The 26,578-nt window shown below is 53.4% G+C and overlaps 8 protein-coding genes across 8 annotated transcripts; 4 read left to right on the top strand and 4 right to left on the bottom strand.

The window, feature by feature from the left end:
* Positions 1 to 142: 142 nt before the first annotated feature.
* Positions 143 to 1,759, top strand: J7T54_003658 (uncharacterized protein; the record flags this gene model as incomplete). The annotated part of the gene is made up of 2 exons (XM_051505163.1): positions 143 to 703; positions 794 to 1,759. 2 exons carry the CDS (start codon positions 143 to 145, stop codon positions 1,757 to 1,759), a joined length of 1,527 nt encoding a protein of 508 aa, XP_051363501.1.
* A 1,699-nt stretch (positions 1,760 to 3,458) lies between these two features.
* On the top strand, positions 3,459 to 7,265 carry J7T54_003657 (uncharacterized protein; the record flags this gene model as incomplete). The annotated part of the gene is made up of 11 exons (XM_051505162.1): positions 3,459 to 3,599; positions 3,649 to 3,806; positions 3,867 to 3,914; positions 4,795 to 4,810; positions 4,943 to 5,024; positions 5,093 to 5,103; positions 5,163 to 5,212; positions 5,267 to 5,346; positions 5,394 to 6,082; positions 6,352 to 6,403; positions 6,472 to 7,265. The coding sequence occupies 11 exons, from the start codon at positions 3,459 to 3,461 to the stop codon at positions 7,263 to 7,265; spliced, it is 2,121 nt and encodes a 706-aa protein (XP_051363500.1).
* Positions 7,266 to 7,894: 629 nt separating this feature from the next.
* On the top strand, positions 7,895 to 9,059 carry J7T54_003656 (Alkylglycerol monooxygenase-like protein; the record flags this gene model as incomplete). Its single annotated transcript, XM_051505161.1, has 3 exons — positions 7,895 to 8,096; positions 8,149 to 8,626; positions 8,678 to 9,059. The coding sequence occupies 3 exons, from the start codon at positions 7,895 to 7,897 to the stop codon at positions 9,057 to 9,059; spliced, it is 1,062 nt and encodes a 353-aa protein (XP_051363499.1).
* Positions 9,060 to 9,512: 453 nt separating this feature from the next.
* On the bottom strand, positions 9,513 to 11,141 carry J7T54_003655 (Transcriptional regulatory protein-like protein; the record flags this gene model as incomplete). Its single annotated transcript, XM_051505160.1, has 2 exons — positions 9,513 to 10,979; positions 11,037 to 11,141. The coding sequence occupies 2 exons, from the start codon at positions 11,139 to 11,141 to the stop codon at positions 9,513 to 9,515; spliced, it is 1,572 nt and encodes a 523-aa protein (XP_051363498.1).
* Positions 11,142 to 12,215: 1,074 nt separating this feature from the next.
* On the bottom strand, positions 12,216 to 13,916 carry J7T54_003654 (MFS quinate transporter; the record flags this gene model as incomplete). The annotated part of the gene is made up of 2 exons (XM_051505159.1): positions 12,216 to 13,590; positions 13,645 to 13,916. The coding sequence occupies 2 exons, from the start codon at positions 13,914 to 13,916 to the stop codon at positions 12,216 to 12,218; spliced, it is 1,647 nt and encodes a 548-aa protein (XP_051363497.1).
* A 2,627-nt stretch (positions 13,917 to 16,543) lies between these two features.
* J7T54_003653 (uncharacterized protein) lies at positions 16,544 to 18,100 on the bottom strand (the record flags this gene model as incomplete). Its single annotated transcript, XM_051505158.1, has 3 exons — positions 16,544 to 17,209; positions 17,329 to 17,905; positions 17,961 to 18,100. The coding sequence occupies 3 exons, from the start codon at positions 18,098 to 18,100 to the stop codon at positions 16,544 to 16,546; spliced, it is 1,383 nt and encodes a 460-aa protein (XP_051363496.1).
* Positions 18,101 to 19,992: 1,892 nt separating this feature from the next.
* Positions 19,993 to 23,061, top strand: J7T54_003652 (alcohol dehydrogenase; the record flags this gene model as incomplete). Its single annotated transcript, XM_051505156.1, has 10 exons — positions 19,993 to 20,103; positions 20,238 to 20,271; positions 20,318 to 20,491; positions 20,543 to 20,572; positions 20,629 to 20,724; positions 20,785 to 20,799; positions 20,844 to 21,222; positions 21,270 to 21,535; positions 22,054 to 22,545; positions 22,598 to 23,061. 10 exons carry the CDS (start codon positions 19,993 to 19,995, stop codon positions 23,059 to 23,061), a joined length of 2,061 nt encoding a protein of 686 aa, XP_051363495.1.
* Positions 23,062 to 23,891: 830 nt separating this feature from the next.
* Positions 23,892 to 26,578, bottom strand: J7T54_003651 (catalase peroxidase hpi; the record flags this gene model as incomplete). Its single annotated transcript, XM_051505155.1, has 6 exons — positions 23,892 to 23,898; positions 23,965 to 25,400; positions 25,458 to 25,522; positions 25,574 to 25,599; positions 25,800 to 26,173; positions 26,231 to 26,578. 6 exons carry the CDS (start codon positions 26,576 to 26,578, stop codon positions 23,892 to 23,894), a joined length of 2,256 nt encoding a protein of 751 aa, XP_051363494.1.

The following is a 26,578-nucleotide window of genomic DNA, read 5'->3' as shown; positions in this document are numbered from 1 at the left end:
TCCTTCGTCGAACAGTGGGGAGCGTGCCAGACACAAAGAGCATGAAAACGGGAGAGGCCTTTCTAAAGACGAAAGAAGTAACAATGGAAAAGAAGATGGTCGGGAGAATCGGGAGGAACGGGAGTCATCTGAGCAACCTGACATGCCTGGTGGCCGCGATAGGGTGCCGGGAACCCCAGATCCTGGCAACTTTCCATGGAGTCCCAACTTGGCGTTGAACTGCCTCGCCATTACCTTATACGCCATCCTACTCTTGTCGTTGGCTGCTGGCTCAGCGTGGCTACCGTACCGTCTCATATACGGAGATCCGTTTGCATTTCGTCAACAGCAAGCATATTACAACGAACCGTTCCTCGATGGGACTGTCTCATACAGCGCCCCGACCGACCTCGTCTCAGAGCCCCTGCCCCTCTTTGACGATTTGTCCGCCATGCACCGTGGCATGATCTCTCTTTCGAGCTTTCGGGCTTTCGGCTCTGGCAATGCCTGGGTCGCCCAGGGCGATCAGGATCCCACGCACAACATCACCTCGATCTTCCAAAATGTTCTACCGCTTGGAGACTTCTGGGACACCAAGACGTACGAGTTCTCGAGCTCCCCTGGATTTAAAGGATCTACGGTGGTTCTAGATCCCGACATCTTGATTGTTCCGAAGAACCGTGGCGAGACCACGCTGATCGACCTCGTTCACCTGCACGGCTCTGTACGATATAACCTTCAAATGTCCATTAATCAATTGGGTTTGGCAGCTACAGAGAGCATAAACACAAAGGATTGGTTTTCTGACATTCAGAGCCGTCTAGACAAGCTTTCCTGTGAAGCTGATCTGGACAGCTCAAATGACAGCCGCGAGTACTGCGCCGATGACAATTCACTGCGTGTGACATACAACCCACACATCCATCTAACCCCCATTAAGTCATTGAGAGACATCAAAGAAACGAAGAAAGAAGCCTTCTCAGACGGCCCGGGAGTCCAGATGCAGCAGCGCATGCAGAAGACAAGATTGCTAGCTCAGCTGGAAGTCACGCGCGATCAACTCGACATGCTCCAGCATCTATTAGCCCACGCCTCGATCAAGAATCTCAAGCACATTAAGGATACCAAAAGTGGATTCCATTTATGGAAGTCTCTCGGCCGCGTGTCTTTAAAGTTTCGTCGCGGGGTGCCCTTTTATCACGCTGTCCAGAATGCTGAGGGTGCCGTTGACCTTGATCCCTGGCGGAGGCAGGTGAATCACCTTTCAAAGGGGATCTCTGCGAGGGTTGACGATCTAGAGAGGGTGATCAAATGCGAAAACGACATCGGCATGCAGATTGAGGCACTTGTGGAAGCCCATGCGCATCCCTATGAAACTGTCGTTTGGAGGGGAGAGCAATACGTTTGGTCGAAGCAGCAAGATGGATGGATCACATATCGTGAGACCAAGTCTCAGGATAGCGCGGAGCCAATGTACGGCTGGGCAACGGATGCACGGGCTCAACCGGCCCATGGGCTGCGCGCGTGTCGTTCACTTCTGGATGTCGGACAAATGCACGGCACTGCAGACGGAAAACTCCCCATGTCGGACAAGAAGAAAGACAAAGAGACCCGCGCATTGCGTGCAGTCCGGCAGTACGTGCCCGGAGCGAAGTACCTAGCCGCGAGATACCGCTTTGACGCGGAGGCTGCGCGGAAGCAGCAGGAACAGATCTGGGCCGAAAAAGGCTTGTGGCGCATGGAGTCTTGGATGGCGCGGGAATGGGCAACTGGGGAGTAGTTGAAGTCGTGCCTTTTTATCACGATGGTTTGGGCAACTAGGAAGGGGTGTTGCTGTTGCTGTTGGCGTTGGGTTTGTAATTTGTATGTGGTCATGCTGCCTTCTGGATAGCGAATATTCTTTCATGTTGACAGATTTGTTTCTGACCAGGGTTACCGCCTGATGCGAGATCCATGATCGAGATGATGGTCATGCCTGGCTTGATACATGTATCTTGAGCACATGTCAATACGGTGTCGAAGGAGGTCACCAAGAGCCATGTCCCAATCAAGGCATGCCGGCGATCATGATTGGCTCATAACCTCCGTGCGCTACAGAACTAAGGACTCCGAAACACTGAACGTACCTAAAGCGAGGGACAAATTATAGCCATTCACAAACATATCCTCTAGACGAGTGATTAATCATTCAATGAAAGTTGGGGTATGTTGGTTTTCCGCTGCTCGTGTTGCTTTGCGATGATTCGAGTCAGGTCATTGCGCACTCGAGCACTGGACTGCTCGGATGGTACAGCGATGTACACACACCAAAGGGCGTAATCATTGATCAAAACTACATGACTGTGATTCACTGGTAATTCTGTTCCCACATTGACTCGCCCAACTGTTGGTGACGTATCCTCTAACAGTGCTATGACATTTGTTGATGGTTCGGTTCACTCTCGCAGTCCATCGTGAGATTCAACCGGTCGAGGGCATCTAGTTCAAAGTAGAATTGCCCATCTTGTCTTCTGTTACCACATATACATCGTCCTCACAGTCTCCAATACACATTACGCCAGAAGTAAAGCTTGCTTCGCACGGCGAGTCGACTCCCATCTGCGAGGTAGCTGTATCCTCACGTGCACTGTCAGAAGAAAAGCTGTCCCTGTGTATATAATCGGAGAGACTACGCTTTGTTGCAACGCTGAAGCTGGACCTGAGTGTGTCGTTCTAATCATATCAGCATCCACTTCAGCGGGCGCGTCTTGGCCTAGGATCGAGCTTGACGCTGCCGGTGGCTTAAAGTAAAACTTTTCCAGCACGGCGATGAAGCTCTTGATCGCAAAATCAGCCGCGACGTATTTGTCCTGAAGAATCTTCGTAACCTTATGAGCACTCGCACCCAGCTCCATACGAGGAAGAGCAGTTCGAGCACCTGAACCGAATGCTGAGGCAAAAAAGCCTTGAGCCTGTATACCAATAATCGTGTCACAACTAGAAGGGGCGTCTGGCTTCTTTACTTCATTAAATTTGATAATATTCATCTTAACATTTTCATTCGCAGAGAACTGAGTGCCCAGTTCTTAAGTCACCCAAACACACATCGTGATCTCGTATAGACAGTTGGAGCACAAGATGCCCATGGGAGACGGCATCTCAACAATAAAGCCGCTTCAAGTGTGTCTTGACTCCGATGTCTAGAAAACCTGGCCCCTGTAGCCCCTCTCCTTCCTGACTTTCAGTCTCCATACACCCTTGCCGCACTATACTCGCATTTGGTATCATATATTTCGGCATGTTTCATGTGAAAACACTGACAGATCGGAAGACATCCCGACAAGATTCTCGAGGGGTCCCACATGCCGGGCAAGGCATAGCAGAGTTTATAAGATCTATACTGACCACAAATAAAATTCTTTCAACATCATATCAAACATCAGCAATCTCCCCTTGCTTACTATTAACGATTGGCGATGGCGATCACTAGAACGCCTGTGATGACCCCCAAGGCGGCCGGCGCGCGCCCTGGCGTCAGCAGCCAAGGTATGGTCGTCAACGGCCTCGTTTATACCTCCGGCGCTATTGGAAAGAGCCCCGATACTGAGGATTTTGTCAAAGGTCCTATCGAACAGCGAACTGTCAGTCCATGTCTCTGGAGTTCCAGACAGAAAGGCTAACAAGAACTAGCACCAGTGTATCGCGAACCTCAAAGCAATACTTGAAGCTGCTGGATCGAGTCTTGACGATGTCATTGAAGTCAATGTCTACATCACCGATATGGACGATTTCGACAGGGTGAACGCAGTCTACAAGCTGTATTGGGGCTCCATCAAGCCGGTGCGAACGTAAGTTTCGCTCATTTGTGGACACAAGTTCCTCTCGGAGAACTGACCCGTTTTTCGCAGATGTGTTGGCGTCAAAAGCCTGCCGGGCTATACTGACGTCGAGATCAAGTGCATAGGGGTCGTGCAGACTCCACTAGCGTCAGATATTTGAACTCGGGGAGATAGAAGATATTTCAATGTGTATGCCAATGGCCATCAATTAAGGCATGCATTGGTGCAAAGGTGGTAGACTGTAGGACAGTGCTTGACGTTGATACACAGTGGAGCCAGCAGAAAACACTCATAAAAGGCCATGAAACCAGAGAGCATCGTCTACATCAAGCAGAGTCGAGCGTATCAATGCATTTGGCAAGTGTTCCAGGCTGGAGTCAAATAAACACAGCCTGGAGCCTCCATGTCGGCCTCTGGTCAATACTATCTCGGTCAAACATCCCGAACTAATTCAGGGGTCCATCGATAGACGGAAGGGCACCCGGCAGACGCAAATATATAGGGTTCGATAATAGACTTTCGATTCGCGAATTTAACTTTTGATAGTCCCTAGACAAATTCCAAACATCAACTTGTAAGAATTAACTTTGACTCGAGTCTGCGTCCCATGCTAGCCCATCTGGCGGACTAGTACTTCTGACCTACCTGTGGCATTTGATAGCCGAGCCTCCCCTACATAAGCATGTGTTTGTCCTGGAGAATTCATGAGTTTATCTATGTTCGTATTATTATCAGGGCTTTCTCGCTTGGATTTGATGAAGATCTCGACAGTTCTTCGAAAAGTTTAATTTGTATTCTGTTTGGATTTGGAAAATTCCTGTTGACGTTTTAACTAACCCTGTGATTTGCAACAATAACACATCTCGACCATCAGAATAAGATGGAAGCTGTCTCAGAAACGCGGAAGATCAGATAAGGCCACAAGCCACTGAATATTTTAGCATATTGTCTCTGGCTCCGTTTTTGATATTACAGTTCACATATGCCTGGTATCCAGTCATCTGCGCCACAGGGTATGTAGAATTAACGAAGTGGAGAAGTGCCGTCGTCGCTGACGATGCAAACTCAGCACCTTCATCACCACATGGCACATGATGCACCAAACTCTTTCGCGTCGCATAGTGGCCTGACACCTCGTTGGATAGCTTCGCAAAACCTCATTCAATTCCACGCGATGGCTAGTGCACGTGACGCTACCCAAGGGCCAGGGTCACGATCTTCGAATGCGTAAGCAGCGCTGGCCTCATTCAGCGTGACTGACTAGCAGTGTTCCCCGCTAATGACTCAACTTGAAGTTGCGAGCGATGTAGGCAAAGAAAAGTCAAGTGCTCTGGGGACAACCCGTGTCGATCGTGCTTGAGACAGAAAGTCACATGCAGCTTCACCAGCATTGAGAGAAAACTGTATTCCGAAGCGTGCGTACCATTTGTGACCACTCTACCCTCCGGCTCGTGACTAATGGGGTGCAGCTATGTCAAGGGGCTCGTAGAAACCGTCAAGCGATATGAGCAGCGGATCAAGCAGCTAGAAAGTGGCGAATTGTCCAGAGGTGCGCCACAGAGAGCGAATATTGTGCAGGATACTGACGCAGATAAGCTGCCGAAGGATCTGAGGACAGCATCAAGGGTGATACTCCAGCATCAAATCAAACCTCTGTCTCCCTGACATCACAAGCGCCGTCACAACCAACCATTCCGCCAAGTCCAACAAAGCCCTCGGGTGCTGGCACTCCAATTGAGCAAGCCTCTGGCCCAGCTTTTGAGTCGCGCGTGCGATCACTTTTCCACTTGAAAAGGGACCACGATTTCCACCAAAATGCTGCAAAGAACCGCGAAGCTCTTGGCGGCCAGGAAAATACAGGGTGGTTTCCCGACATTGACCTTGTGGTAGAGACAACGCCGCTGGCGATCGTCCCGGATGAAGAGGAGTCTCGACGCCTACTGGACCTTTTCCTGTCCTACCACGGAACCATACAGCATTTCATGGACCCCCGGGCGTTCTCGGACTCTCTAGGACTGTTCTTCCAAAGTGCTGAGTCCCGCCAGATTCAGGAGTCGTCATTGTGGTACACACAGTATCTGTTAGTGATCGCCATGGGCAAGCTGATGGACCAGGACACGGCTTCGCAAGGGGACATGCCTGGCGCACCGTACTTCTCCGAAGCTATGCGAAGACTTCCAGCAGTGCATCGACTGGGGCGATGTGGCGTACTCGCGGTGGAGATCTTGTGTCTGGCCACGGCGTATCTCAAGTGGTGCAACAGAAGACATGATGCATACCTCTTTGTAAGTCGACACACGCTTTCTGATGTTGCTCGCGTCTCATTCCCCAGTCTGGAACAGCAGTACGACTCGCGCTAGCTCTAGGCTGCTCCCTCAAACCAAGTAAGCAACAATGCCTCCCTTCTGAGAGGGCACACCGTACACGAGTGTGGTGGACGGCATACATGCTGGACAGACGACTGTCCGCCAATCTTGGTCTCCCGCCAGCAGTTGACTCGCGTCATATATCACTAGAGCTTCCCACAACCGCTCCGGGCTTTCGCTCTTCACAGGCTCTCAACGTCAATGTGCGTCTGGCCCACACCACTGGGGAGATCATGGGATGTAAGTGGACCCTGCATCGACAATAGTTGGAAGAACCCTGACCATTACAGCATTGTACAGCAATACAGCTGTATCCGAATCTGAGCTCGTACCAAAGATCCAGAGCATTCTCCAGAGTCTTCACGACATTGAAAAGTCTATCCCGCAAAAATATGCGTTGGACTTCGAAAGTAGCGAATTGGAACTGTCGAGGACATCAGCCACTCTATATCTGATCCTATTCCAAGCTGTCGTGCTTTGTATACGCCCGGTATATCTGCAGAGAATCAAGGCGAAAGTCGAAGCTATCCCAGAAGGACAACTTGCGCCTGAAGTGCAAGCATTGAGCGAATCCTGCACAAAGGCGGCAACGCGGAGCATCCGCATATTAGCAGCTTTGGAGCGACAAGGCCAGCTAGCTCGCTTCGGCTTCTTCGACCTTGATGCTGCCTTCTGGTCGGCCTTTATTCTCGTTATGAATGGATTTGTCGAGAACACGCCGCATCCTGCTACTGAACTTGCAGAGGCAGGCAAACTGCTTAGTTACTTGGCGCAGGGTGGAAACAAGACCGCCCTGCAACGGCTCGAAGACATTATGCACCTATCAGAGTATGTATGGGATGCCGAGGTAACGAAAGACACTTGGCAAGGTATCGATCAAAACGCACAGAAGCCCTACACCGGTGTTGGCTTCTCATTTTACCAGATGGAGGAGGAGCTCGATCTGCAATTCTTTGATTTTGGCATGGACATTGATGAGACACTCAACCCCGCAGCCCCTGGGCCCTATCCAAGCCTTGGGGGTGCAGGTATCTCGTCCTTGGGTGTTGACTCACTGAATTGGGCACAGTTCGAGGAGCTGCTGGCCACGCGGCCTGCGTAGGATGGGCTATGCGTCTCGTCGCGAACAGCTGCTACCGATTACTCAAGGTCAGTTGATCAGATCGCGGACGAATAGATGTTCTCAGTCGCCGACGGCTTCTGATTACTGAACAGCTCTTGCACTTGTCGTCACGAACAGCATCGTGCCTCGGCATCTCGTAACAACACACGACCCCACAAGGTCGATCACCAACTACTGCCTTTCGAAAATGACCACTAACCGGTTCTAACCATCTGTTGAAGCCTCAACAATTCCTAAAAACATGTCAAAAATGTTTTCCAGACTTGTGCAAGCTCTCACTATGGGCCCGTTGACGCTTGTGGGGTGTCCACAGGCAGGTCGCAAAGTGTGACCCGATTCGGAAGTCTGGGGATCTTCCACCAGCTTTCAGCATGTGAAGCCTCAAATGTCGCAGCCCGGAAGGTCGACAGGCGAATTAATAAACAATCCTTTTGGTCAAGATACAGGAGCACCAATCATCGTCGGCGGGACATCGCATATCCAGTGTCCGCCTCCTCTCCCGACGTCGGGGTATATAGTTGACATGATCTGAACTCCCTCTGACAGTCCTCAAGCTCTCTCATTGACTGTAGGCATACGAAAAGAATATTTAAAGCATACCGACAGAGATGGATTCCAAACGGGCACCGCAGGACTCTATGAAGTCGACTTGGAGAACGGCAGACAAGACCACCTGGAGCATCTACCACCACCTCATTAACACACTCAATGCGTACCCCACAAGCCTCGACGAGCCAGTCCCAGTGCACCAGAAGACGGAGAAAGTACCTCATCTACCGCAATCCTCGCAGATTATCTGGGTCATGTGTTGTGAGTGCTGCTCCTGTATCGTCAATGACGGCACGGAGGCTGACATGTACAGATGCGTTCGTGCCCATTGTCCTCCACCAGCTATGGCTCAGAGCAACAGGCTACGGGTACCTGGGGCCCTTTGCGACATTCCAGCTGTACTTCATGGCTTTCAATGCCATTGTCATCCGCCAGGTCCAAGTACTCCGACGACTTGGACACACGTGGGGATATCTTGACGGTGACCAGCATGAGCGAGACGGCGTGCCGGACGTGGGCGTTGGCAAGGTTGTTGCCGCCCTTTTCAAGACGACGGGCTCGCGCATGGCCCTTGCGGTGTTCCTCTCCTACGACCCCTTGGTATCGCCAGCGGATGCCATCAGCGACTGGCAGTGGTGGGCAAGACTGAGCGTCCAGATCGGGCTCTATTCTATTTTCCTGGACTTTTGGTTCTACTGGTATCACCGCGCGATGCACGATGTCTCGTTTTTGTGGAAGTTTCACAGAAAGCACCATCTGACGAAGCATCCCAATGCTCTCCTGTCTGCCTAGTAAGTGCATCTTCCACGACAGCAACGTCGGCGCGTACTGAACTCTCCCAGCGCAGATCACGAGCAGGAATTCTTCGACATGGTAGCCGTGCCGTTTGCAGCCGGTATGACCATGTGGGCTATTGGACTTCGGCTGGGCTTCTACGAGTGGTGGGTTTGCCACCAGTTTGTCGCTTACACCGAGGTCGGGGGCCACAGTGGCATTCGCGTCCACCTTTCACCGCCGTCCACCATGACCTGGTTGCTCAAGATGTTCGATTGTGAACTTGTGGTGGAAGACCACGATCTCCACCACCGAAAGGGCTGGAGGAAGAGCCACAACTATGGCAAGCAAACCAGGCTCTGGGATCGCATCTTCGGGACGTGCACGGAGCGCATCGAGTCGATCCAAGGAAATATTGATTATGAGCACACGGCGTATGTACCACTCTGATAGTGTACACATAAGGGTTCAGCGCGGTACATGAATTACAAGACTGGATGTCACAGGGGAATGGGGGTTGTCCGCAGGGTAATCGCTGCCCATAGTAGAACAGGCCTTGTCAGTGTCAACACAGCTCATGGCGCCTGCAGAGGCAACAAGCTCGTTAGCTTTGCGACAGAGAAGCGTCGTTTCCCTTCACACTTGAGCAAGTCAATGTACCAGGAATGGCATGGCTAGTTAGCCCAATGATTGAAAGCAGAAATACGCACGCACTGAACTATTGGCCCGTTCTCGGCAGTCTCTCGATGTCGCATATATGTCTGCGAAAAGAAGAATCTTCCCAGAAGAGAGTTCCTTGAGACTCGCAGGCTCCGCCACAACGATCGAGTAGAGATTGCTTCCGTAAAGAATATGAGGTATTTGCCTCCGATACCCCGTCTGACGTGTTGCACAGCATATAAATCACCATTCCAGCATGAGGAATACCCCGGGTTCGCCAGCAGCATATTCTCCCCATGTCTGTAGTCTTACACGCGCCTTTTTTGTCCCGGGAAAATTCATAGACATGTTGCGCAGACGATGTTGCAGCGGAACAGAAGACTCCTCGTCAATCTCCTCAATGGCGGGAGGCGCTTGATCACCAGCACCAGACCCATCCTGACCTGCTTCTGACTGCTTGAGCCTTTGCTCCCCAAGCCATGTCTGATAGGCTGCGATCTCTCGGCTCGTGACCAAGTCCGCGAGATTCGCTGCCATGACCGTGTGGAAAAGCCCTTCCGGCTTGGTGTGCATGGACCGCATCCGAGCTGCAGCCAGGCGACGCACGCGGATTGAAGAACCCCCGAGGGCGACCATGAACAGAGCATCGAGAATCGTGGACTTTGGGGTCAATGGAATGCTCCGGCCACCAGTGTCGATGTAGGTGTCGTCTATTGACCATACCTTCTCGGCAGCGGCGATGATCTCGTGACATAGGCTGGGATAGTTCTTGGCTCGCTTGACTGGGTCGGCCTCCTCGGGATCAGCCAAGAATATCATACGACATACAGCCAGAAACATCTTCAGTGGTGTTGTGCCATTGCGCAAGGCCGTCCTCGATGCTCGCGTTGAGCCACAGTACTCTTTGCTCAGCTCGTGCTCGAACACCGCCAGTGCTTTCTTCAGCTCCTTGTATACCCGAGTATGAGGCCGTTGACTGACGTTGATGCGGTGGACTTCGTTACTCCTGTCCCCCTTTCCGAGCATCAGCTGGGCCAGGGATTCAACCTGCTGTTGCATGCCGTATACCAATCCGTTCATCAGTGACTCGCCAGCGCGGCTGGCCATTATGATATCTTCTGGTGTGAGGGTTGAATGTACCCCTTTCGAGGGGCTCGGAGCTTCGTACGACTGCCAAACACGGAAAATGTTGTTTCTCATCACTTGCGAGGTTGGCATAGCGCCGGCAACTCCACCATGCTGCAGAGCCTTGTGCATCAAGTCGATCTTCATGAGGATATTCCGCATGGGTGCAATGGCAATGGGTAGGGACTCCAGCTCTGTCAATGTCTTCTTCAGATTCTGATTGCTTTTCGTAACAGGCTTCATTTCGTCGCCTTCCAGTTCCTCCAAAATCTTGCAGCCTCCCTCGACATGCATAGCTGCTTGTTTGTGCTGCCCTTGTATGCTCGAGATGCCTGCAAAGATGGTGCTCACAGTCAATGCCCTACCCCTGTCTGCATGCCGAGGTGAATTCGGCTCCATCAGACAGCGGATAGCTAAGTTGAACTGTTGCAGGGCGAAGCGAGATAGGCTGGAAAGGCGCTGAGGATCTCGCTGGCACTCGTAGGTTGCGCCGAGACTGACTATTGCATGCCAGATGGAAGCGTCCGAGTGGCAGACCCTCAGTGCCTCGACCAGCCAGAAGTCTGCATCGAAGAAGCCCGACAGCTAGAACAGTCAGCGCGTCGTGCCCCCAGACACACCCACTTGCACGAGGGAACGTACCGAGGGACCCACAACCTCAACATAGTATCGATAGCTTCGAAGCTCAGATGGGTCGAGCTTGGGTAGCAAGAGCCGGTTATCTCCACCAAGACTTGCGGGCGTCATGGACAGTATCCTTTCGGCGTAGGTTGCGCTAGTTGCATGTTGCAGATCCGGAGAGATGCGTCTCTTGGCGTACAAGTCATTCGAAGAATCCTGCGCTACCGGCGCGGGCTTGGTGCTCAGGTACCCGTCGCATGTGCGTCCGGTTGACGTGCACCTATTGCACGCCGGCTTCTCCTCGTCACACCGAACACGTCTGATCCTATCGAGGTTCAGCCACGCAAACAGCACAGGGCCGCTGTGAACTCACTTGCAAGTAAGGCATCCCGTGCGTACCTTGTGATGATAGGCTCTTTTCCTCTTCGGAAATTTGGACGCTTCTGTGGTCATGCCATCATCTAAGGAGCAGTTGTTTACAAGTTGGACGTGGGATTGGCTCGACATTGAGACGGTTCTATAAGGTACACGTGTCTGTACGAGGCCACGAATGAGCAATCGTGCATGTGAGTAGTTTGCGGAGGGTGCGCGCGCTGTTGGTCTAGAGATATATGGTGTTTCTCCAAAGCAGCGGAGCGGAGGGCATGCGCCTGAATGAGACGCGCCCTGGCAGGGCTGAGTTGAGGCGGTGAGTCGTATCGAGGTGTCTGTATGACAGGGACACGGAAACCTTGGCGTAGGCAATTTATACGACCCGGCCAATCAGACTCAGATATGCAACACAATGTCCAATCATTGGCGATCCCCGCTATAATTATATATTTTACCTAGCGCAGTAGCCAGTTGGTTGAACGACACGGTCGGTCGCGACAACTTGTTGAATCTCAAGGTCACCTGAGAATAACGACGCAGGCTGAAAAGATAGAGAGACGAGACCTTGCTTAGATATTGCCTTTATTTTCATGGAAAAGCAGGACGCAACTTGGTTCGAAGTACCGTCACAGTCGCAGCCTTATATCTACTATTATGTATGGTGTAGGGTAGTCTGGTGACGAAAGCACGAGTGCATGCATTAATTATCGACAATTGGAGGTTTTAAGCAACTTGAACTTCGCCCGACTCTGCATTCTTGACAAAGTGTATCCGACTCAAACTCATAATGGTGTTCATTTTTTTCATCTGCCTTCCTTTCTTCTACTCCTAAGCGGTAGCCTTGTCCTCTGTGTAGTGGACTTCAGCCCCCTTCTTCTCGTTTCCATGTTGCTCCTCCTGCTCGCGGTCCCATGCCTCGGCGTATGCCTTGCCGCGAAGACCGATCTTGTACCAGGGAAGGTCGAAGAGCTTGTCGATGCTCTCAAGGGACCGTCCAGCGGCCTCGGGGACGCAGAGCCAGACCCAGACACCACCGATGATGGACATGATGCCGAAGAAGTAAAAGGTACCGTGCGGGGTGAGACCGTGGTCTTCGAGGAGCATGTTGGGCAGGGCGCGGTTGGTGGCGTACTGGCACAGGAAGTGCATGCACATGGTGATGGAGCTGCAGATGGCACGGATGCGCAAGGGAAACAGCTCCGAGGACAGGAGGTACTGACCACTGTTCCAGCCCAGGGCCCAGCCGGCACCAGAGATGTAGATCATGGCAATGGCGCCCTGAGAGGCCTTGTTCTGGGAGGGCGAGGGCTCAAAGCCGGGGTTGTTGGCAATGGGGACCAAGTTGAGGAAGATGGCAATGTAGAACATGGCAATGGTCTGGAGGATGATGCCCGTGATGATAGAGCGCTTGCGGCCGGCAAGATCGACCAGGAACAAGGCGCAGACAACGGCGGAGACGAACTTGACGATACCAAAGATGACGGTGGAGAAGAGCGACTGCTCCTCGCCGGTGATGCCGACCAGGTTGAACAGATCAGGGGCGTAGACGGTGATGGAACTGCCTCCAGACCAGCAGGCCATGATCTGAGCGAGATTGGTCAGGAAGAGGCGGTAAGAGTTGCGCTTGACCGTGAAGATCTCCTTGGCGACACCCTTCCAGCCCAAGCCTAGGGTAGCCTCCTTCTCCTCCTGGAAGGAGACGTCAATCGCAGTGATCTCGTCGAGGAGGTATGGGTGATCGGCAGGCAGGCCACGCAGCTTGCAAAGCGTGACGAGAGCCTTCTCGCGCTGCCCGGTGCGGATGAAGTGTCGAGGGGACTCGAGCTGGAAGAAGCTGAGGATCAGGATAATGCCGGCGAACATGAGGTGGACAGAGGTGGGCAGCGCCCAGCTGGTAAAGGTGTCGTCCATGGTCTTGTGAGTGGCATAGTTGGCCACGTAGGCGACGAGGATACCGAGATAGACGGACCCGGTGAAGGCGCAGGTGCAGAGACCACGGATAGGGGCAGGCGAAATCTCAGAGAGGTAGACGGGGCCAACGACCACAGTCTCGCCGATGCCAACACCAGCGATGAAGCGACCGATGTATACGGCAGCCATGCTGCCCGAGTTGGCCATCATGATGGAGATACCGATGAGCCACAGAGCGCAGAGTTGACGGGTGGCCCAGATACGGCCCCAGCGATCGCAGACGACGAAGGCACTGAAGAGGTTAGCGGCGGCTGTGGCGCGGAGGAGAAGACGCGAAGCAACTTACAAGAGAGCACCGAGGACGCTGCCCAGCTGGACCATGGACGAGACATTGCCCTTGACACTGGCGAGGGCTGGGCCATCGAGGTCGTTGATGCCCACCTGCTTCTTGAATGCCGTCGAATTGAACACACCAGTGATGAGACCCTCGTCAACACCACGGGCGGCTCCAAGGAGACCGAAAGCAAAGACGGCGAACCAGAGTCTCCAGTTCAACGTCTCCTTGGGCAGGCCGCCCGTGTTGAACTTGAGGATGTTGACAGCCGCACCACCAGCCATGATGAAGGTAGAGTGTGGCGAGTCTGGTAGGTGTCGAGCTGTCGAGGATGAGTTCCGGCAAGGAGTATCGTGAGAGGCACCTGTCAGATCTGCTCGTGAGGAATACGACACCAGAGATATGGGGGAAGGCCAGTGTCTTATATCTTCTCCCGCGCGTCCTACGTAAGTTCTACACACGAGTATCCAGCTAGCCCTCTTTCTCGAGGGGCATGACCCCAGACCCATAGAATAACATTGGTAAGATTGCCTCAAACACTCAGTGAACCACGGCCCCCCCAGGCTGAGGTGTCTTGATGATCCGGGTTTTCATCGCCCACTCGCCCATCTACGTCCGAGACAATTGGTCACTAAGCCAACGGAGGAACTCTACAGAAATGGGGCACGCAGGGTGCGACTGAGGAGCCCGACGACATTCCAGATCCACTGACAGGGCTTCTCAAATCCCGCATATACGTCGTCGTCGTGAACCTCGAGATGCCAGTCTGGAAGTTCACCGAGGTGGCCCCATCAGTGGGCTTTCATTCTCTAGCCTTGCAGAGTCGTCCACAAGCGGAGAATCGACCATTTCTCTGTGTTGTGCTCTGTCCAGAGCTTGGCTGATTGTCGTTAGTGGCCAAAATCCAGCGCTGCTGCTGGCGGGAGACGAGAGGCGAGTCAGTCTCTCCCGTGTCTCTCCATGCGAAACCAATGTCGAGGTCGGCACTTTTGTTGCCGTCCGATTGTGAATCCCCCCAGATATTCAATACTTTGCCCAATCAAAGCGTGTCCATCTCCTCAATTCTCCAAACCATCATGCCGCCGCCTCCACGCTTCTGGCAGTGGATGCTGAGACACTAGGAGGACAAGCTCTTAAGACAGGAGCGATCAATGACCCGGAGCGGCCAATGGCGCGCTAAGGCCCGGCGCCGATCTTGCATGCCGCCGAGACGGCATTGAATTGCCGTTCACTCGGTCTTGGCGCTTCTGGAAGCCCTCGAGATCCCTACCACAACCCGGCTCTGTCAAGAAGAAATGGGGAATGTCGGCCATTTCCCGAGCCTTAACAACTGCTAGGCCACTTGGTTGCCTCCGCGCGGTATCAATGCGTGATGATGAATGGCTGCGCGATACGCATGGGGACCCCGAATATTTTGCCTCTGTTTGCTCCAGATCCACAACCCCATGCGGCGGAAGGGCTGATCCCGACTTGAAGCCTTGAAGGACGAGTGCTACGTGCGCTGAATACGACAATGCCCCGGGTGGATTTCGTGTCCCACGACAATTCCACGTTTAGTTTCCCCGAGTTTTGAGAACGGGGTACCAGAAGATCTGGGGTTAAGGTTCATTATCGTGAATCCTCGAGGTGGAAGCTCTGCTTGCGGACACGCTACGGCACGCGTGAGCACAATCGTAACATGGAGATATGACGCCAGAGTTCAGACACGCCTTTTCGGCCATAGAACGCTAGTTCGACACCAGAAGCATTCTACTGCAACCCGCTCATGTACGTCCTTGCGCCAAGTAAGCCTTCTCAGCGGCAGAGGCTGAGAGGCTGGGCTACGTACAGCGTGTGCCTCAGGTCCGCAAAGCGGTCCACGGGTTTGTGGGGGCAGTATACATGGTTGTTGCAAGGTTGGACGCATGTCTAGGCAGCAATAACAAGAAGTTACGGATAACATGCAGCATGCTTGGGATTGTTGGGGCGTCGGAGAGCGCGAATTTGTAGACTACTGGCTGTTCGGCTGCTCTTCACGAATCATCAACTCCTTAGGCCAACTTACAGCCCTACACTCGCTGCTTGAGACCATGGTAGCAGGACGCTTTACAAGATGTGAGCGCATGTGTAGCCACAAAATCACGCCATGCATGCACGCAAGAGAGGGAACATACACTCCAAAGACTACCCGAATTATCCCGGTATTGTACACTACTCTCAGTTCGAGCTCAAGGACTTGACCCATGCAGTGCAGCGCGCATAGGTCCCGACACTGACCTCTAGATCTGTACATAGGCTTGGTTCGTCAGGGGTGTGTGGATTATTGCTGAAAGCGGCAACAGTCGGACCCCTACATGAACTGCCATGATAATACACCGAGGAGAATACGGGGGGAAATATTGGAGGAGGCTCCAAGAATGACAGGGAAAGCCGGTGTGCTGATCGTGTTTCGGACACTTTCCATGGTGTCCAAAATACTCACAACGCGATTTTCACGGGAAGCTCGCGAATTAACCGGAAGACAGGCTTATGATATGCTTGCTTCAAACCTGTCACTGCACAGCCAAGCATCAGCGAGTGAATTGTCTCCAAGTGTCTAATGCTCAGCCAAGATAAATTACTCCCCAGCTCCAGGCTTCCACCAAAGTTCCTGGCACATCCTTCGATAGTCTTGTGAGTCTCGATGTCTGCTCGAGGAGTCCCTAAATTACCCTCCTTTGGTCTTTCTCTCCGTTGTACACAGCAAGCAATGACTATCAAACTCTGGAATAGGAGGGGGAGTTCTTCCTTCTTCAAGAATGCAGATCTACCTTGAACAAGAATACTTTTGGTCACTTGCGTCGTCTCCACTACCTACAATGTTTCTATATATTGCTCTCGAAGGGACCTTCTTGGTGGAGCCTACACACCAGCGCCTCGAGCGGCTTCTATGCTAAAGACGCGCTTTCGGTTTACTGGAGGCTTCGCTCTCCTCTAGCTCTTCCCGCGCGGCGGCAATGATGCGACGCCACATGCGTTTCCTGCTTTCGTGGGTTTCCATAAACTGCCTGAACCACCTTCGATCGAAAGCTGGCAGCTTTCTGCCCACGCCATCGCCATCGCCAGCAAGCTCCCTTAGCTGGTTGAAGTACGCCTCGAAATCGGGATGGATGACGGCGAACTTTGGGCCGTCGCCTCGTGCCTTGATGCGGTCTTCCTCCCACTTGGCTTGTTCGCTGACGGGTGGTAGCTTGCCGCGTCCGCTTAAGAGTCTCGCGGCGTAGACGGCTTGCCATTCAAAGATCTTGAACGTGAGTCCAGCGTTGACGGCACCAACAAAGAGCAGAGTCGGGTCGTGTCGCCACACAACATGCTGATACAGATCTGGTACGCGGTTTTTGCGGATGGGCACTTGCGGCAGGAATGGTAACGTCCACGTGTACCCCGTTCCGAAGATGAGGTGATCAACATCGCTGATCGACGTATCGTCGCTGAAATGCACCGTCTTCCCGTCGACTCGTGTGATGGAGTGATGACGCTGGATCCGCGGGTGATTGAATGCTACATCGCCAAAGTAGGCGTTGGCTGTGTGGCCTATGACAACAGCATGGACTGGGCTCTTGGCTACTGTTGTCAGGTCAAAGGCGATGTCAGCTGCTGAGACGGAGACTCCCACAACAACAACGCGCTTCGATTTAAATGTCAGCATGACTGCGTCACTGGGGCGTGCTGACTCACCTTATTCTCATACATGTCTCGCCCTCGAAAGTGCTTGCTGTGGACGACTGTACCAGGACGGCTCCTCTCTGTGTCCTCGAGGCCTGGTATCGTCGGGATGTACGGCACGGCGTAGTGACCCGAGGCCACCACCACTGCGTCGAACCATTCCACCCAGAAATAATCTCGTTCCTGACCGCCTTTACGCAAAGTCACCTTCCACTCATGGCCAATCTTCTCGGCGCGCTCCACCGTCGTGTTGTACGAGACGTAATCCTCATAGCCACGACGTTGCACGAGTGACTGCACATAATCCCGAACCACTTTCCAGTGTCGGAATGGCGTGTTCGGGCCATAGAGGTCAATGGAGCGCTCGCTCTTTTCATCCGGGAACGGCTCCTCTGTGAACCGCATCGTCAATTCGTCGACATTGGTCTCCAGGTAAGGATATATGGACGACTCTGTATAACGATCCTGCTGGGTCCTTGGCGCAAATGCAGGGAGATGTGATGGAATCTCGATTGGCTTGTCTGCCGTGCGGTCCCCCAACGTGGCCAGGTCTGTCTCTGTCGGCGGTGGCCGTCCATTGTCGCCAATCCTAGTGAGCATCAATACTGGTTGTCCTTAACTTCCAGACAGCCACATGGACTCACCAGCATCCTCCCGCAGCCTCACGCCGCTCAAAGACGCGGATGATATCGAAAGCCTGCTCCCTGGCCAGGGCGTCAATGGCTATCGCACCAGAGGGGCCGGCGCCCACGACAGCGACACGCTTGATAGGTCGGGGTGACATTCTGGGCCTGAAAGGGCCGTGCGGGGTCGTCGAGGTTGATGGGTGTGTTGAAGATTTGACGACGTCCACCAAGGGCCCGCCATCTGATCCCGCCAGGCGACGACGGAAGTTCTTTTGCCATCGATCTGCCAGCGGATCCAGGATGTGGGTCAACCTGCAGAAGCAGACATCGAAGGGGAAGGTCGAGTAGTCCAGTCCGCCGTAAAAAGAAAAGAAACACGAGCTGGACCAAGCCAGCATCAAATGAAATCACCATGAAGAGCCACAAGGGCAAGATGAGCTGGGAGGGCAGATTTTTGGTCCGCTTGTTCGCGCCATGCAGTGGGGTGATGATGCAGTTGGTGGTGACTAGTGAGTGAACAATTATCTCTTTGTGATATGGGTTGATATTATCATTGATTTCAGTCGCGGAAAAATCGAGTATAAATCTGCCTGATTCAATTCCAATACTATCAGCATAGCAATATTTTGCTTATCGTCACCAAGTGTATTGACGCTGAATATGGTGATTACCCAGGTATCTATCACAAGGGCTAGTTAGTTATTGTGCTCTGTTGGCTTGCTTACCCTATAGACGTATTGGGATCAAGAACGTTTTCAACGCTGCGTTGTAATCTGAGTCGCAGTATGCCTCGGAAAGCACATCCAGGAACCTTTTGTCAATAGATCTGTCCTGATCAGCAAAGGAATAGTTCCCTTTGATCATGAGTGCGGCGAGTGTCTCTGGAAAAACATGAACCTGCGGTCGCCAAGATGCCACACCAAAATAATAGACTCAACCCCATGATATGGTCTGTAGGAAGGGTACACTCGAGGTCATCCTTGCCGACCTGGTCTATAGCGACCAATCGACGAGTCTCCTGGCTAGTGCTGGCGGTGTTTAAACCAGACGTGGCACATACTGTATATAGTACTGCAGTATATCGCCAAACACCTTAATCAGCCAACCGAGCCAGGAACACCGCGTATACACAAGTCAAGCATTCTGAAAGGATTTGATTAAATTACAAGGCCCAGTATATCTTGGAAATACCCACAAATTCATTAAATATCAGGTAAAATATGTATGACTAAGGCCATACCCTCGGTCACCTCATTGAAAACGTATAGATATTTCATGGCTCGTCTATCAGAGGTCGCCTACATCTCATATATCCCTTCCGACATGAAGCGGCACTCAGAAAGGAGAAAGAGATGCTTGATCACTGTTCTCATGAGTAGCTCGAGATTCCGCTTATACTCGAGCCGGGCGAAACGTAGCCGTATGACAAGAGAACCCTTATTAGGAAGGCCAAGTCGCCGAAGCCATTTGATCTATAGAATCTGCACGAATTTGCGAGACTTCATAAGTTCAAGAAAGTATGGGAGCCTCTTGGTATCAGTCCGTCTACATTCTATTCCGACATGCCCCTCGGCCTAGTCGAGACCGAATCCAGCGTCGTGAACCGCTGCGAGTCACTCACTATGCAATACGGGACCTTCAGACGGCTCAGGACGACAGCCCTGCTGGTTCTTTTCCCTAGGCAGGTACACATTGCCAACGGAGAAGTTTCACATACTCAAGTGGAAACCAATATCAATACACTTTGCAGGGTCGTTCTAGACCATGAATTTCCCCGGAATTCCGGAGAGGAGTTGTCACCCGCCCTTGGAGTTCCCCACTAAGACACCACCATCATCATCCCTTCGACCTAAGCCGGTTCCCCGACTCGATTGATTGTTAAACGTATCATACATGTATGGTTCCCCGCACATGACGACACAAGAAGCCTGTATATATATATATGTGTGTGTGTGCGTATCCGTGCAATTGCTGAAGATATCAGTCCTTCGCTCGATAGGTCTTGTCGTTTTACACCATCATCACTGAACTGATCCATCCAAACCACACAATGTCGAGCATGCGAGCTGTCAACTACCAGGGACCCTTCCAGGTCAAGGTGGAGGATGTGGAGAGACCAAAGTTAGAGCACCCCGACGATGTCATTGTCAAGGTGACGACTGTAAGTCACCCTGTCGTGCTGAGCTGCAGTGCGCTTATTGACGCGTCCAGGCTGCCATATGTGGATCTGATTTGCAGTGAGATGCCAAACTCTCCTGTGTGTCTTCTGCTCACGCCGTCCACAGCATGTATGAGGGCCGCACAGCTGCTCAAGCCGGCATCACCTTTGGTATGTTGGCAATATCGACATTGAGAAAGCCACGCTCACCATTTAGGTCACGAGAACATGGGCATTGTCGACGAACTCGGAGAGGGCGTGACCCTGCTGAACAAGGGTGACCGAGTCGTCATGCCGTTCAACGTTGCTGACGGCCGATGCCGCAATTGCGAAAGTGGAAAGACTGCCTTTTGCACAGGCGTCAATCCTGGATTTGCCGGAGGAGCATACGGTATGTGCAGTACGCGCGGTACGGTTGAGCGACGCTGACAGAATATCATAGGCTACGTCGCCATGGGCCCTTATCGAGGAGGTACTCCACGAGGGGACGTGGGAGCATGCTGCTTTTTATTCGACTGACACTCCCAGGCCAGGCTCAGTACATCCGCGTCCCCTATGCGGATTTTAATGCTCTGAAGCTTCCCGCCGGCAAAGAGCACGAGGCAGACTTTATTCTGTTGGCGGGTGAGTACACTGTTCTTCCGCTAAGGTCGCTAATGTGGTATCCGCGACTGACGTGTGCAGACATATTTCCTACCGGTAAGAGTCCGCGCTGGTGGCAGGAAATCACCTAACCACCCAAGGCTGGCATGGCGTCGAAATTTCCGGGTTCCAGGCCGGAGAAAGCATCGCCGTCTTTGGCGCAGGGCCCGTAGGTCTCATGGCGGCCTACAGCGCCGTCCTCCGAGGCGCGTCCCGCGTGTACGTGGTCGATAGGGTTCCCGAGAGGTTGCAAACGGCCGAGAAAATTGGCTGCATAGCCATCGACTTTTCCAAGGGTGATGCCGTGGACCAGATCATCAAGGCCAATGACGGCATGGTCGACCGATCCGTCGACGCCGTCGGGTACCAGGCCGTCACCACGAGTGGTGACAAGGAGCAGCCTAACATTGTGTTGGAAAACATGATCAAGGTCACGCGCGCCTGCGGTGGTCTGGGTATTCCAGGACTATATGTTCCCAGGTGAGCGACCGCATTCCTTGGTTTGATGAGGCGGCTAATGGCCACAGTGACCCTGGAGCCCCTGACGAGAGCTCGTCGAAGGGGATGATCAGTCTAAGCTTTGGCAAGCTGTTTGAGAAGGGTCTGTCCCTCAAGACAGGACAGTGCAACGTCAAAGCGTACAACAGGCAGCTGCGCGACCTCATCATCTCCGGCAGAGCCAAGCCGAGCTTTGTCGTGTCCCACGAGATCGGCCTTGAGGACGCAGAGGTCGCCTATGAGAAGTTTGACAAGAGGATCGATGGATACACCAAGGTCCTGATCCACCCCAACGGTGGGTTCTAAGTAGAACTCGTGTATTCATCAATCAGTCATTTGCGTGTGATTTGCCTTGTGTTGCGTATGTACGCCAATTAGACACATTCAGAGCATAGTGGAATTCCCTTTTGGCCTGTTTAATACCGTGCATTGATGACCAATTTGAAGTTACCATTGTGAACATGAAGTGAAGAGAGATTTGAACTTTGGTCAGCCAGCACCGCACCTCTGTGACTGAATGTGCACCACACACGTAAGCCCGGAAAGCATCAACATTGCCACAGCAAGTGCTCAGACCCGAGTCTTCTGGACATGAACTGCAGGAGTCCAGGACATCCGAGAGACGGCCATCCGAACCCCGCTTCGCCTCCACTCCGAGCGTCGGAGGGTGCCCCGGTGATCAGACAGAACGCCGGGATTTTCAAGGTGTTGCGGATTGATATTTCAAATAGACCATCTCATTGCAGAACTCTCATTTCATCGCCAAACAACAAGATGCAGTGAAAATGTCTCCTCAGCCACGTCTCATCCTAGGGACCATGACTATTGGTCCCGACGCCGACAAGGGCGCCCGCATCACCGACCTCGAGCAGTACAAAAAGTGCCTGGACTACCTATCGGCCAAGGGATACAAGGAGCTCGACACGGCGGCGGTGTACGTCGGCGGGAAGCAGGAGGAATGGACCAAGGACGCCGGTTTCAAGGAGCGAGGCTTCAGTATCGCCTCCAAAATCATGCCTGTGACGCCCGGAGATCACGCCCCCGACAAGATCGTCCCAGCGTGGGACGCGAGTCTGAAGAAACTGGGCTTGGACGGCACCGACATCTTCTATCTGCACGCGCCTGATCGAGCCACCAGTTTTGAGAAGACGCTCGAAGTCGTGGACCAGATGTACAAGGATGGCAAGTTCAAGAGACTGGGCCTGAGCAACTATGCCTCGTGGGAGGTGGCTGAGATTGTTGGCATTTGCGAGAGGAGGGACTTTGTGCAGCCTACTGTGTACCAGGGCATGTACAACGCCATCAGTGAGTTCTGTTATTTTCCTAAGTTTGCAGTCCCCCCATGCTGATAGGGCAGCCCGCGCCCTCGAGTCAGAGCTTGAGCCGTGTCTACGCAAGTTTGGCATCTCGCTCGTCATCTACAACCCATTGGCTGCCGGGCTCTTCTCGGGCAAGTACACCAGCCTTGACAAGCCGACAGAGGGTCGTTTCAGTGACAAAGCTTCGGCCATGGGCAAGATGTACACGGAGAGATACTTTAAGCAGTCGACTATGGACGCCCTGGCCATCGTGGAGCCCGTCGCCAGGAAGCACGACATTCCCCTCATAGAGGTTGGACTCCGGTGGTGCATCCACCACAGCAAGCTGCAAACACCCGCGAAAGGTGGTAACGATGGCGTGATCTTGGGCATCAGCTCATACGCGCAGCTGGAGCAGAACATTGATGCGTGCGAGAAGGGACCGTTGCCGGATGAGGTGGTTGAGTCGCTGGACAAGGCCTGGGAAAGGACTCGTGGTGACGCTCCTACATACTGGCGGTGAAGATAGGAAAGTGAAGGATAGTCTTGCTGGCAGTCGAATGTCTCATGCGACTCAAACAAACACACAAACCTTCCATGGTCAGAAAGGGTTCTTGGTTGGAATTTTGACGTGGCACGCATCGAACCACATTTTTCGAGAAGCTCATGAACATGCCCGGCGTTGGCTACGGGAGGGCCGCTTCAGATAGAGTGCGAAAACAGTGCAGTCGTTTACGCGGAAGCTTTGCTACTGGAGCATTGAACATTGGACAAGATCATTGACCTCTCCCGCCCAGCCAGGGAAAATGCTGCTGTAGACCTCGGCAGGACAGAGGCGCGCCAACGTCGCCGCATGTGCCTCGGGAACTCCCGAGGCTGACCATCCGGATGCCGCGGGACATGCCAACGGGTCTGCCGGCCATTCCACCAAAAAGAAGCCTATGGGCTCGACTAATCAATTCGAGAGCCGAAATTAACAGCTTGAGTCGCCAAGAGCCCCATATTGGCAGCTAGATGTGTCAGAGTCAGCCATGAACTGCCAGATGCGGGAATTATAAAGACGCGATGCCATTGTCGACCCACGAGAATAATTTCTCGCAAGGTTGATAGGACAAACAGGCTCATGACACCCAGCCAGCCGTGCGCCACGCACCAATGAAGACGGGTCTCGGGTCCAATTGAATTAAATTGACAGGCCTAAACTGCCTAGCCAAATGCCTTCCTGTCGGACACCGCAACATTTCGCAAGCCACATCGTCTCTCACATAACTTCGTGCCGTTCATGGATGGATGAGGTGGGTCGCCTTGGTCCAAATTGAGTGGGACCCGTGATCTTGTGAATTGATTCTTTTCTTACAATCTAAAAGTGAAAATTAAAATCAGCTGCAAGCCACATTATAGACGGGGCTTGGAGTATGAGACGGACCTTGCCTGGTCGAAACGATCGAGGTTCATGATCTTGTCCCACACCTTGACAAAGTCCTTGACAAACTTGCCGGCACCATCTGCGCAAGCGTAGACCTCGGAGTAGGCGCGGAGTTCGGCGTGCGAGCCAAAGATGAGGTCGGTGCGGCTAGCGGTCCACTTCTTGCTGCCGGACTCGCGGTCGACACCCTCAAAGGTTTCGCCACCAGGGTTGGCCTTCCACTCGGTGCTCATGTCGAGGAGGTTGACGAAGAAATCGTTGGTCAGGACACCGGGACGCTTGGTGAAGACACCGTGCGAAGAACCATCGTAGTTGGCACCCAGGACACGGAGACCACCCAGGAGAACGGTCATCTCGGGTGCAGACAGGGTGAGGAGCTGGGCGCGGTCGACGAGCATGTGCTCGGTCTTGACGCGATCGGTAGACTGGCCGTAGCTGCGGAAGCCGTCCGCGAAGGGCTCGAGGTGGGCAATGGACTTGGCGTCGGTCTGCTCCTGGGTCGCGTCGCCGCGACCGGGAGTGACGGGAACCTCGACATCGAGACCGCCCTCCTTGGCAGCCTTCTCAACGGCGGCGCTGCCACCAATGACGATGAGGTCAGCCATGGACACCTTCTTGCCAAACTTCTGCTGCACGCCCTCGAGGGTCTGGAGGACCTCGGCTAGCTGAGGAGGGTTGTTGACCTTCCAGTCCTTCATGGGGGCCAGGCGGATGCGGGCACCATTGGCACCACCGCGCTTGTCGCTGCCACGGAAGGTCGAGGCAGAGGCAAAAGCGGCAGAGATCAGCTTGTGAGGAGCGATGCCAGTGTTGAGGATCTCGCGCTTGAGGTTGGCAATGTCGCTGGCGTCGACAATGGGATAGTCGGGCTTGGGAATGGGGTCCTGCCAGTCGAATACCTCCTTGGGTACCTCGGGGCCGATATAGCGATCGCGAGGACCCAAGTCACGGTGGAGAAGCTTGAACCACGCCTTGGCGTAGGCGTCGGCAAACTCCTCGGGGTTCTCCAGGAAGTGACGCGAGATCTTCTCGTACTCGGGGTCGAAGCGCAGGGACAAGTCGGTCGTCAACATGGTAGGTTTGTGCTTCTTGTTGGGGTCGAACGCATCGGGGATGATGAGGTCGTCGGTTTTGGCAACGAACTGAGAAGCACCAGCGGGGGACTTGGTGAGCTCCCAGTCGTACTTGAACAAGTACTCGAGGTAGTTGTGAGACCACTTGTTGGGCGTCTTGGTCCAGATGACCTCGAGACCACTGGTAATTGTGTCCGGGCCCTTACCGCTCTTGTAAGAGTTGTTCCAGCCCAGACCTTGCTGTTCGATGGGAGCACCTTCAGGCTCAGCGCCCACATTGTCCGAGGGACCGGCACCGTGGGTCTTGCCAAAGCTATGGCCACCAGCAATGAGAGCCACGGTCTCATAGTCGTTCATGGCCATCTAGGGATCGAGTCAGACACATTCGTTCCACGTTCCATCTCGTCTTGGGACACTTACCCTGCCAAATGTGTCACGAATATCGTGAGCAGCAGCAACAGGATCAGGGTTGCCGTCGGGTCCCTCTGCGCACAGTTAGTTCAGCGACTCGTCATCAAATAACAGTGATTACTAACCCGGATTCACGTAAATTAGACCATGGCTGGGCGTTGGATTAGCATCATTTCCATGATTTGAGTGTTTGCGATGCTGTGTGGTTGTAGACTGGAGGCAATGGGAGGTGGAGGTGAGTACACGGGACGGGGTGCGGCGGCGAGAATGAAGCCGACCGGGAATTGGGGCAGAAGCACAGCCTCGCACGCCTGCACACCTAAAACAAATAGAAGGACAAGTAATACTTACTGAGAAGCACCGAGTGGCGCCTCAAGCTGGCGACCATGCTGGGGGCGGTTCTTGCTGTCAGGGCCCTCGTCGCCAGAAATGACACCATGGGCAGCAAGGCCCTTCTGTCCGTCCTTGTAACGAACATCGTTGCCGAGCCAAGTGTTCTCAGCGCCCCAGTAGGTGCTCTCGTCGGCCTCCCAGGTATCGGCACGACCGGCCGCGAAGCCAAAAGTCTTGAAACCCATGTCCTCCTGGGCGACGTTGCCCGTCAGGAGGATGAGATCGGCCCATGAGATCTTGTTCCCGTACTTCTGCTTCACGGGCCAGAGAAGGCGGCGGGCCTTGTCGAGGGAAGTGTTGTCGGGCCATGAGTTGAGAGGAGCGAATCGTTGCTGTGGACATGTGAGCGGGTGCTTCGAGCGCGATCGTCGCCGGCATCAATAACGTACCTGACCCTGGCCACCACCACCGCGTCCATCGAAGACACGGTAAGTGCCAGCCGCATGCCAAGCCATTCGAACGAAGAAACCACCGTAGTGGCCGTGGTCGGCTGGCCACCATGACTGCGAGGTCCTGCAGACCTTGCGGATGTCCTCCTTGAGCGCCTGATAGTCGATGCTGTTGAAGGCCTTGACGTAGTCAAAGTCCTCGTCCATGGGATTGGTCACCGAGGTGTGTTGGCGGAGGATGTTGAGCTTGAGGCTGTCAGGCCACCAGTCGCGGACTTGCATGCCACCGCCGCCGGTGTTCATGGTCCGCGAGAAGGGACACTTCTTTTCCTCAATGTTCTCGCCCAT

This window comes from Emericellopsis cladophorae, assembly GCF_022114955.1.
Source record: "Emericellopsis cladophorae strain MUM 19.33 chromosome Unknown NODE_12_length_473309_cov_116_543296, whole genome shotgun sequence".
NCBI lineage: Eukaryota > Fungi > Ascomycota > Sordariomycetes > Hypocreales > Bionectriaceae > Emericellopsis > Emericellopsis cladophorae.
Note: the sequence above shows the minus strand (reverse complement) of the source record. Positions and strands in the feature narration are given on the sequence as shown.